The sequence below is a fragment of the Coregonus clupeaformis genome, chromosome 18 (genome assembly GCF_020615455.1).
Source record: "Coregonus clupeaformis isolate EN_2021a chromosome 18, ASM2061545v1, whole genome shotgun sequence".
NCBI classification, from domain to species: Eukaryota; Metazoa; Chordata; class Actinopteri; order Salmoniformes; family Salmonidae; genus Coregonus; species Coregonus clupeaformis.
The window spans coordinates 22,657,054-22,668,953 of NC_059209.1; the positions used below are offsets into that span (position 1 = coordinate 22,657,054).

At 41.3% G+C, this 11,900-nt stretch overlaps 1 protein-coding gene across 1 annotated transcript; it reads right to left on the reverse strand.

Annotated features, from left to right (window-relative positions):
* Positions 1-3,300: 3,300 nt before the first annotated feature.
* LOC121550888 (P2X purinoceptor 2-like) lies at positions 3,301-11,474 on the reverse strand. The gene is made up of 12 exons (XM_041863296.2): positions 11,301-11,474; positions 10,407-10,542; positions 6,962-7,033; positions 6,609-6,684; positions 6,395-6,491; positions 5,994-6,074; positions 5,731-5,878; positions 4,880-5,010; positions 4,506-4,596; positions 4,315-4,380; positions 4,116-4,193; positions 3,301-3,917 (listed from the first exon to the last, which is right to left on the reverse strand). Exons 1-12 carry the CDS (start codon positions 11,438-11,440, stop codon positions 3,810-3,812), a joined length of 1,224 nt encoding a protein of 407 aa, XP_041719230.1. The 5' UTR covers positions 11,441-11,474; the 3' UTR covers positions 3,301-3,809.
* Positions 11,475-11,900: the final 426 nt, after the last annotated feature.

Below are 11,900 nucleotides of genomic sequence, written 5' to 3' on the forward strand. Positions count from 1 at the left end.
CTTTAGAAAAAAAATTTTTACTTTACTTTTTTTATCATTACTATACTGCTGATACTGTGAGGATGATTTTCCTGGAATTGAAAGTACAGTTTAGTGCAGAAGTGCTTGGCGTTAGCATTTGTTGATTTAGCCTATCTGGAGTGAAGATGAGGAAGAGTGCACATTCATCCCTGGCTCCCTTTGTTGTGGTCATCTGTAAAGAAAACATCCACTGGGTATGGCATATCCCAGTCTAGATCAAAATTATGTTAACCCGTCGACCTCCATCACGATAACCTCATTGTTCCAGAGAACACTGCTTACTGATGGGCATCTCTCTCAGACCAGTAATGTCATTTCACATCTACCCTGGAGCTGAGTCTCAAAATTAGATTGGTTGCATTGAGTTGGTTCCCTGCTGACAGAGGATATTCTATCCTCCTGATTCCTGCATACAAGCAAAAACTAAAGCAGGAAGCACCAATGAATCAGTCAATAAAAAAGTGGTCAGATGAAGCAGATGCTAAGCTACAGGAATGTTTTGCCTAGAATATGTTCCGGGAATCTTCCGATGGCATTGAACAGGCAAAGCGTCAATACAGGACTAAGATCGAATCGTACTACACCGGCTCCGACGCTCGCTGGATGTGGCAGGGCTTGCAAACTATTACAGACTACAAAGGGAAGCACAGCCGTGAGCTGCCCAGTGACACAAGCCTACCAGACGAGCTAAATTACTTCTATGCTCGCTTCGTGGCAAGTAACACTGAAACATGCATGAGAGCATCAGCAGACGACTGTGTGATCACGCTCTCCGTAGCCGATGTGATTAAGACCTTTAAACAGGTCAACATTCACAAGGCCGCAGGGCCAAACGGATTACCAGGGCGTGGACTCCGAGCATGTGCTGACCAACTGGCAAGTGTCTTCACTGACATTTTCAACCTCTCCCTGACTGAGTCTGTAATACCAACATGTTTCAAGCAGACCACCATAGTCCATGTGCCTAAGAACACTAAGGTAACCTGCTTAAATGACTACCGACCCGTAGCACTCACGTCTGTAGCCATGAAGCGCTTTGAAAGGCTGGTCATGGCTCACATCAACACCATTATCCCAGAAACCCTAGACCCACTCCAATTTGCATACCGCCCCAACAGATCCACAGATGATGCAATCTCTATTGCGCTCCACACTGCTCTTTCACACCTGGACAAAAGGAACACCTATGTGAGAATGCTATTCATTGACTACAGCTCAGCGTTCAATGCCATAGTGCCCTCAAAGCTCATCACTAAGCTAATGACCCTGGGACTAAACACCTCCCTCTGCAACTGGACTTCCTGATGGGCCATCCCCAGGTGGTAAGGATAGGTAACAACACATCCGCCACGCTGATCCTCAACACGGGTGCGTGCTCAGTCCCCTCCTGTACTCCCTGTTCACTCATGACTGCATGGCCAGGCACGACTCCAACACCATCATTAAGTTTGCCGATGACACAACAGTGGTAGGCCTGATCACAGACAACAATGAGACAGCCTATAGGTAGGAGGTCAAAGAACTGGCCGTGTGGTGCCAGGACATCAACCACTCCCTCAACGCGATCAAGACAAAGGAGATGATTGTGGACTATAGGAAAAAGAAGAGGACCGAGCACGCCCCCGTTCTCATTGACAGGGATGTAGTGGAACAGGTTGAGAGCTTCAAGTTCTTTGGTGTCCACATCACCAACAAACTATCATGGTCCAAGCACACCAAGACAGTCGTGAAGAGGGCACAACAAAACCTATTCCCCCTAAGGAGACTGAAAAGATTTGGCATGGGTCCTCAGATCCTCAAAAGGTTCTACAGCTGCACCATCGAGAGCATCCTGACTGGTTGCATCACTGACCGGTATGGCAACTGCTCTGCCTCTGATCGCAAGGCACTATAGAGGGTAGTGCGTACGGCCCAGTACATCACTGGGGCCAAGCTTCCTGCCATCCAGGACCTCTATACCAGGCGGTGTCAGAGGAAGGCCCAAAAAATTGTAAAAGACTCCAGCCACCCTAGTCATAGACTGTTCTCTCTGCTACCGCACGGCAAGTGGTACCAGAGCGCCAAGTCTAGGTCCATGAGGCTTCTAAACAGCTTCTACCCCCAAGCCATAAGACTCCTGAACATCTAATCAAATGGCTACCCAGACTATTTACATTGCCCCCCCCCCCCTTTTACACTGCTGCTACTCTCTGTTTATTATCTATGCATAGTCACTTTAATAACTCTACCTACATGTACATATTACCTCAATTACCTCTACTAAGCGGTGCCCCCGCACATTGACTCGGTACCGGTACCCCCTGTATATAGCCTCGCTATTGTTATTTTACTGCTGCTCTTTAATTATTTGGTATTCTTTCTTAAAACTGCATTGTTGGTTAAGAGCCTGTAAGTAAGCATTTCACTGTAAGTTCTACACCTGTTGTATTCGGTGCATGTGACAAATACAATTTGATTTGATTTGTTTTAAATGGAGTTAAGTACAGAGCTCAAAATATTTACAATTCTACTTTTTATGCTTTGTTTTCCTATGATATGTTGCAGGGGAAAAAATGCCTTTGCAATTGAATGGTGAAAGGTATCTACTTCGTATGTTCCAAAATGAAAAAATATATAGAACTCTGCATTAAAACAGCATTAATAGCATTGCCTTGATGTTCCTTGTTGCATCCATGATATCTGACTTTGTGTGTTCATATCACCTAGTTCCAAAGTGTCATTGTGGCTATCAACAGACAACAGCAATCCATCTACTGCGTAAGACACTGCTCCATTAGACCTCAGACATGAGTCCTTTTCACTATCGATGTTTCTATTACTCTCTACGAGTCCAGATGGATTCACACTTTCCCACAATCTTGTTATAGAAACCATTTTGTGGGAAATGTAATCATTATTTGATTACTCTCTCTGAGAGTAGCTCTCCTCTTAGGCCTCTGTGCCCTTTTATTCCCGTATATGCTCAGCATCAGTAATCTACATGAACATTGAAGGAGGGAATATAAGAGTCCCAGAGAGTGTTATTTCCCTGAGTACTTCCCTGAGTATAGTATTCTGTGTTTTCCATCGTCATCTTTTTGATTGATCCAATTATTAAAAGTCATACAATGATTACTAAAATGGTCAGCCTTTTGAAATGCATAGTTCTGTGTTTTCAAACCAGAAAAATCATGTTTTTTTTATTCCTTCTAATCTGATATGTATATGATTGACTGGCAGAGATCACATTATAAGTTGGTTAGACATTTATTGTTATATTTGCATGTATAGCTTACAGTATACAGTCATTGACCTGGCTCGGGTTAGACTGTGGAAAGAGGGTTCTCAGTAAAACTTACTCCTACATGTTTAGCTGATTGGTATAAATGATTTGGTTTATTTTTCTTAGGTTTGATTAAATTCAAACATTTTGCAATTATTTGAGATTCAGTTTATCAGTATAATTTCAGTCCCTGTCAATTGAAGTGGACATGGACTTTCTTTATTGGAATGTAATTCAATTCCTGAATCAAAAGGAATCTACATGAAATTGACACTAACCCATCATAGAACATTGCTTTTGGTGAAATAACCGGGGTGGCACTCTAAGAAGGACGTCTTGGCTGTCTTTTCAGTTAAATTCCGCAGGGACAGAGGTTGACCCATCAAAGAGGCCTCTCTGTGGACGTCTGAGACCGCTTGGGGGAAAGGCCGTCCGGCCGTCCGTCCGTCCGTCTGTTCAGCAGTCAGGTATCTGCGGAATAGCATCATCCATGCATGTGGCCAACGAGCACTGTAGCGGCAGGATGTCACAGGGCCACTCCCTCTGACAGGTCTGAGTGGTTGGAGCCATAGCTGATGATGGTGAGTTCTGTGGGAACCGTGAGGGGCTTGCTGGGGCTGGGCACTTTACTGTCCTGAAGAAACATACAGTCAGAATAACATAACATTACTTTAGAACAGGGTTTCCCAATACACATACTTTTACACACTACTATATTCTTTGGGAGCTAAATTACCTAACTGGGTGTGCAATGATAAGTGCTATAGCAGAAAATGGTTAACAAAATCAAATATGATCATGAATGTATGGAATCAAATTGTTATTTTCTTACGTCATCAAACTTTCTGTCACTGTAGATATCGTTCTTGTCAATGAAAGTGAGCATGATCCAGTCACAGATAATGGAACACTGTAATGAATCAAAGTAATATGTCAATGAATAACTAGGAGCTGACACAACCATTTAAGAGAAACTGGTACCAACAGACTACATCAACTCATACCACAAGAGTGCTGAGAATCAAACTCACTATTCCAACTGATGTCATGGCTGTCACTGTGTTGATGATAGTTGGGATGATGCTGAATCGTCCAGCCTGGAGAGGTATTATTGCAGAATATGAGATTACAGTGAGCTTTATGTCACTGAGTAATCGTTCTGATCAACTGGTTATTGGTTAATTGAGTACTGATGAAGGATGTTGAAGGAGGAACTTCTTACATGTCCATGAACTATGACGTCCAGACGAATGCCAAAGGCCTTGATAAGTGTCCGGAACTCTTCTCCATCCTTACTGTAATACTTGGCAAACCTAGACAATTTTATAAGTCAAGACCTGTATGCCTCTTCATAACCAAGTTACAGCAGAGATGGTCTTAAATGTTACAGTAGGTCATGTAAATGAGATGGCGATAGTAAAGACAAGATCGTATGCACTATGCACCAAACAGCAGAAAACGGACTAAAACAGAGCGGAACCACCTGAACTTGTCCAATAAGAAACACGTTTCCAGTTTCTGTTGCAAAACATTTTGCTATAGTGTGCACTAATGAATACGACCCAGGCATTCACAAGATGCTATGAAGAGGCTCACCTGAAGTTGTAGCCAGAGCTGGGCAGGTTCTTCCGAAGGTCCAGGCGGCGGAAGGAGTAAGTGGGGGTACACTCTGAGGGGTCCAGATCAAGGTCACACTTCCAGTTGATGAACACTCCAATCACTCCCCCCTGACAGGATAGAATTCATGAGCTATCTAACTAAACCATTACTGCCGCTCTGTCCAACACATCTTCTCATTCCTCCTTAATGTGGATTGTTTCTATTAGTTTGATTTCCATGATCTATTTAACTACTTATTTCCATTATCAGTAATCACTGTCTGATTTTGAAATATTAGACACACACATATTGTTAGAGACATTAGACCTAGATGGAAGATTGTGTTCTGTAGTGCATGTGAGCCCCGAATAATAAGGTTCTCTATATACACTACCGGTCAAAAGTTTTAGAACACCTTACTCATTCAAGGGTTTTTCTTTATTTTTTACTATTTTCTACATTGTAGAATAATAGTGAAGACATCAAAACTATGAAATAACATATGGAATCATGTAGTAACCAAAAAGGTGTTAAACAAATCAAAATATATTTTATATTTGAGATTCTTCAAATAGCCACCCTTTGCCTTGATGACAGCTTTGCACACTCTTGGCATTCTCTCAACCAGCTTCATGAGGTAGTCACCCGGAATGCATTTAAATTAACAGGTGTGTTATTTCATAGTTTTGATGTCTTCACTATTATTCTACAATGTAGAAAATAGTAAAAATAATGAAAAACCCTTGAATGAGTAGGTGTTCTAAAACTTTTGACCGGTAGTGTATATGATTTGTAAAATGGGATATACAGTGTGACTGTCTGGATGTAGATTGAGGGTGTAAACGTACAGTCCTGCAGAGCTCGCTGAACTTCTCCCTGGCCTGCTCTGCGATGTAGCCCAGCCGGAAGATGGGGCAGTAGGGGTGTTTCTCCTCATTGTAATGACACTTATTCAGATATTTCTGTCCATTTCGTTTGTTTGGTTTGATGTTTCCTCTGCGAAAGAGATAAGAGAGAATTGCTTGTAGAAACAGTTGAGGCTGCATATTAACAGGGATACAGTTCCCTTTACAGTTGTGTGTGTGTGTTGTTGAGGGGGTTCATACTATACCTCAGCACTTTAAATTTGGGGAAATGGATGGCATTCTTGATGTAAACAGTGAAATTGATGGCCTCTGCCAATGCCGGCTCCCTGAAGGAGACAACAACAGATTAGACGCTTATGCCATCATTATTTTACAAGTGACTTATTCCAGACTAGGGAGACAGTCGTTTTGTTTATTATTTTTAGTTTTAGTCATTTAGCAGACGCTCTTATCCAGAGCGACTTACAGGAGCAATTAGGGTTAAGTGCCTTGCTCAAGGGCACATCGACAGATTTTTCACCTAGTCGGCTCTGGGATTAGAACCAGCGACCTTTCGGTTACTGGCACAACGCTCTTACCCACTAAGCTACCTGCCGCCCTTGTGACTGCATCCTATCTAAAATGTCTTATTGATATTGACCCTCACCATATTGCGGCATAGTCCTCAATAGGACACCAGGTCTGAATCTCACAGGTCTTGAAGGTCTGGTTGTAATAGGGAACACAGCGCCCAGTTCTCTGTCCTACAGGAAACACATCAGACTGAGTGCATTAGCTGGATAAACCATCTACTGACAGACAGATTCATAGAACTGGCTTAGTGGGACTTTTCACTTAGTTCCCTCTTTTTCAGTCCGTACCATTGCCATCAAAGTTCACTTCTCCTGCGACGCAGTCAGAGTCCTTTGAGCAGTTGGCACTGGGAACGGTGAAATGCTAAGAAACGAGGAAAGTATCATCGTTTAGACATTATCAGCTTTTCCCGGCTGTCCTGCGGTGGAGTGGTAGTGATACTGATACATCTTTATCACATTATCTTACAGAGCTTTTCCAGGAGACAGTGCTAGTTGCAATAGTAGAGTATTGAGCAAGGCACACAACTTAATATAAAGCCCTAGTGTTGATCAATCTAAAATGACTGTAGTATTTGTATTTAGTTGTTTTTGGTTTCAGGAGAACATATGAGTGTGTGGAATGGTTGGGACGTCATCACCTCAGCACACGTGCCTTGCCTCTGGTTGTGTGTGACCACTCGTCTCAGTATTGTGCTGATCACATCGCCGCCCTACAGGTGAAATGCCACAGAAAATAAAGTACAGTATATGATGGTAACTAATCACATAGGCTACATGTAGAAAACATACAGTATACAGTCGTATGAGAAAGTTTGGGCACCCCTCTGAGGCTGCATAATAATTTACTCTGTCGTCACAGAAAATGATCACAGTGGCATGCCATTCATTTTCTAATAAAAGCTGAGTACTGGGGTATTGTCCAGACAAAGATTTTTAGTGTAGCAATATTAATTTGTATGAAATTAAATCAGATGTGAAAAATAGGCTATGCAAAAGTTTGGGCACCCTTGTCATTCTGTTGATTTGAATACCTGTAACTACTTAGCACTGATTAATTGGAACACACAATTGGTTTGGTGAGCTCATTAAGCCTTGAACTTCATAGACAAGTGCATCCAATCATGAGAAAAGGTATTTAAGGTGGCCAATTGTAAGTTGTTGTTCTCTTTGACTCTCCTCTGAAGAGTGGCGACATGGGGGCCTCAAAACAATTCTCAAATGACCTGAAAACAAAGATTGTTCAACATTATGGTTTAGGGGAAGGCTACAAAAAGCTATCGCAGAGATGTAAGTTGTCAGTGTCCACTGTGAGGAACATAGTGAGGAAATGGAAGACCACAGGCACAGTTCTTGTTAAGGCCAGAAGTGGCAGGCCAAGTAAAATATTGGAGATGCAAAGGCAAAGGATGGTGAGAACGGTCAAAAACAGCCCACAGACCACCTCCAAAGACCTACAACATCATCTTGCTGCAGATGGTGTCACTGTGCATCGTTCAACAATTCAGCGCACTTTGCACAAGGAGAAGCTGTACGGGAGAGTGATGCGGAAGAAGCCTTTTCTGCACACACGCCACAAACAGAGTCGCTTGAGGTATGCAAACGCACATTTGGACAAGCCAGCTTCATTTTGGAATAAGGTGCTGTGGACTGATGAAACAAAGATTTTGTTATTTGGTCATAACAAGGGGCGTTATGCATGGCGGCAAAAGAACACAGCATTCCAAGAAAAACACTTGCTACCCACAGTAAAATTTGGTGGGGGTTCCATCATGCTGTGGGGCTGTGTGGCCAGTGCCGGTACTGGGAATCTTGTTAAAGTTGAGGGTCGCATGGATTCCACTCAATATCAGCAGATTCTTGGGAATAATGTTGAAGAATCAGTCACAAAGTTGAAGTTACACCGGGGCTGGATATTTCAACAAGACAACGACCCAAAACACTGCTCAAAATCTACCAGGGCATTTATGCAGAGGAACAAGTACAATGTTCTGGAATGGCCATCCCAGTCCCCAGACCTGAATGTCATTGAGAATCTGTGGGATGATTTGAAGCGGGCTGTCCATGCTCGGCAACCATCAAACCTAACTGAAGTGGAGATGTTTTGTAAGGAGGAATGGTCCAAAATACCTTCATCCAGAATCCAGACACTCATTAGAGGCTATAGGAAGCGTCTAGAGGCTGTTATTTTAGCAAAAGGAGGCTCTACTAAATATTGATGTGATTTTTCTGTTGGGGTGCCCAAATTTATGCACCTGTCTAATTTCGTTTTGATGGATATTGCACATTTTCTGTTAATCCAATAAACCTAATTTCACTACAGAAATATTACTGTGTCCATCAGTTATTTGATAGATCAAAATGCAATTGCTGATCCAAACACACAATTATTTATAAATGGAAATCATCAGGGGTGCCCAAACTTCTTCATACGACTGTAGCTACATATTTTACATTTTAGCAGACGCTCTTATCCAGAGCGCCTTACAGTTAGTGAGTGCATACATTTTTTTATTATTTTTTCATACTGGCCCCCCGTGGGAATCGAACCCACAACCCTGGCGTTGCAAACGCCATGCTCTACCAACTGAGCCACACGGGACATGAGGTGTGCGACTATGATTCTAAAAAGTGAAGGGGAAAAAAGGCAGTTTCTTATGCTGGGCATCATTCACAAGTGATAATATATAAATTCACAAGTGATAGGCTAATATTCAGATTATTCTTGATTTAATTTTTTCTTTACATATACTAAATAATATATGTGTGAAATTTGTTTTGATTTAGAATGGACCATTATCATGCACCTGTCTCGAAACAGGGCAGAGGGAAAAAATACATGTAATTTATGCACTTAAATAGCGAATGGAGGACGCTTTTCCTGTGGTTGATTTTCATGCCAGCCAGGTAGGCTATACTCCTGTTGTAAAGATAAACAATGTGCTTAATTTTAAACGGTCACGTGGAATTTGACTGCCTTCATGACACCTGACCGCCGGTGTGGTGGTAATACGGTCACCACAACAGCCCTAGTCATGATGGTACCTCATCAGCATGGCATCACGTCCTTCATTTTCCTTTACTATAAGCAAGTGTGCAGAATGTCATTCATCTATTAACTTCAGCCTATGAGCATGGCACACCACGCTTGCTGATTAACCAATGGGCTTACTCGTGCAATAATCACTTTCCTTCAACATATGGGCATGAATCTAGCGGAGTATTTATATGTCAGCTCAAACCTTGTGTCTCACACTTGCTGGGGGTTGGGGAGACAAGGCCTACCCCAAACTATTCAATAAAAAGTCCATATTGTATTCTGTCTCTGTTGTCATGGAGTTAAGCCTTTACTCGATTGAACTATATGTAGGCCTGGTGTTATGAACTATAACTGCTTTGTGAAAATAATACACCTACTATGCCACCTATAAACTACTGAGTTGCTTCAAATTATGCATAGCTCAGCTGGTAGAGCACGGCGCTTGTAACGCCAGGGTAGTGGGTTTGATCCCCGGGACCACCCATACACAAAAAAAAATTATGCACGCATGACTGTAAGTCGCTTTGGATAAAAGCGTCTGCTAAATGGCATATTATTATTATTATTATTATTATTATTATGTACAGCGGGGGTTTTGTATATATAATATTGATGAATGAAACCTTTAGACCTTATTGTGCTACTACGTTTCTTCCTTCTAGGGAGTATGTTCCTGGCCACTGTGCTTCTGTTTGCTCTGTGGGGTCTAGGCCAAGTTACACTAAATCCCTTTGTGACCACTGCTGATGCAAAAAGGACTTCATACATTGTATTGGCTGGCTGATTGATTGATTACTGACTACTGATTGATTGATAACATATTGCATCATCTATAGGATATCTATTTTACCTATGATCCTTGCTTTATGAATAGAGCTAAAGTGCATGTTCAGGATTGACTACATTGCAGTCGGTGACTGCAGACTGACTGATCTACAAATCATCTTGTATCCTAAATAACGACTCACTATTATTTGTAAATCAGTCCATTTTCTTAATCAGTGATCATGCGACTGAGCAAAATATATGCTCTCAAGTTGGCTCACCTCTGAGGGTCGGACATATTCCACCATGTCCAGAACGTGGTCCCCCTGCAGTGCTGTGCCTTTCATCTTAGTGTAGACGGAGCTCTCTGGCCTCATCTCACTGTCCTGATAGGCTTTCTGACTGATAAAGACATACCTGTAGTAGGGTAATATGACAGACACAGATTAACTTCTGTTCTGTGGACAAATTCAGTATTTTCAAGTGATTTTAATTGTACTTTAATGCATGCCTATGCTTGTGCTTATTCAGACAATGAAGATATCAATTCAGATCTTTTGGGTTTTATGATATACTGATAACTTTGAGGGATACTTAAAAATTATACATTTTATTTTAAATGTTTGAAAATCCAAAGCTGAAATATGATGTTTATGAGTAGACAGACACAAATATCCCTCTAAAGGACCATCAGGAAAATGAAATCTATGAAAATTGGCATATTTGGATCACATTACACAAAGATGGTCAGCAATGGCCAGTGAGACTACAGCTGTCCCCCTTGACCACAGCAACCGTTATGTCTTACCATCAATGATGCTGTATATTTGTTTGGAGATGTAATTGCGAGTGAAAGGCATTTCCTCACCACAAAGTGGCTATTCTCAGCAAATGACTCACTTCACATCACAGTGTTATGGGTAGTATAGCTATTGAAAGCAATAATATGGGTACACTGACAGCACATTTAATCTGAGTTTAAAAGCCAACCAATGCTTTCCAAAACCAAACTTAACATTGCCTTGTTAGGTACAGTATCCGCAATATCCAAGGCAGGTCATAGATAATGCAACATAAATACTCAATCACAAAAAAAACAGGATAGTTACACACTAAGACAATACTATTTAAAATTGTATATTTTATGCATGCATAAACAGGAGGCCAATGCTTACCAGATGAAATAGGTGATCACAAGAAACTGAACCCCCCTATATATGACTCCAAGTTTTTTGTTTTTAACAACCATTACCTTCGGGGTCTCATAGTCCCAGAAACCAAGAAAATAATCCTTAATAAACCCAAGCAGTCCCATTATGATTTCTGAGTTTATCAGCTGTCTGTTCAGATGTGAGGTCCTGAGTGACTTGTTCCCAGATACTTCCAAGCTTGTGTAATGAGTCAGTGTCAGTCTCACTCTCTCTCTCACTCTCTCTCTCTCTCTCTCTCGATCCTCTCTGGAAAAAGTACCCAATTGTCATACTTGAGTAAAGTTAAAGATACCTTAATAGAAAATGACTCAAGTAAAAGTGAAAGTCGCCCAGTAAAATACTACTTGAGTAAAAGTCTAAAAGTATTTGGTTTTAAATATGCTTAAGTATCGAAAGTAAATGTAATTGCTCAAATATACTTAAGTATCAAAAGTTAAAGTATAAATAATTTAAAATTCCGTATATTAATCAAACCAAAAGTCACAATTTTCTAGTTTTTTATTTATTTACGGATAGCTGGGGGCACACCAACACTCAGACATAATTTACAAACGAAGCATGTGT

Coding starts and splice junctions, on each gene's coding strand:
- LOC121550888 (XM_041863296.2), bottom strand. CDS start 11,440: ATGGGACTGCTTGGGTTTATTAAGGATTATTTTCTTGGTTTCTGGGAC. Junction 6,075..6,394: donor GAGGACTATGCCGCAATATG/GTGAGGGTCAAT, acceptor TGTCTCCTTCAG/GGAGCCGGCATTGGCAGAGG. Junction 5,011..5,730: donor TCAGCGAGCTCTGCAGGACT/GTACGTTTACAC, acceptor CTATCCTGTCAG/GGGGGAGTGATTGGAGTGTT.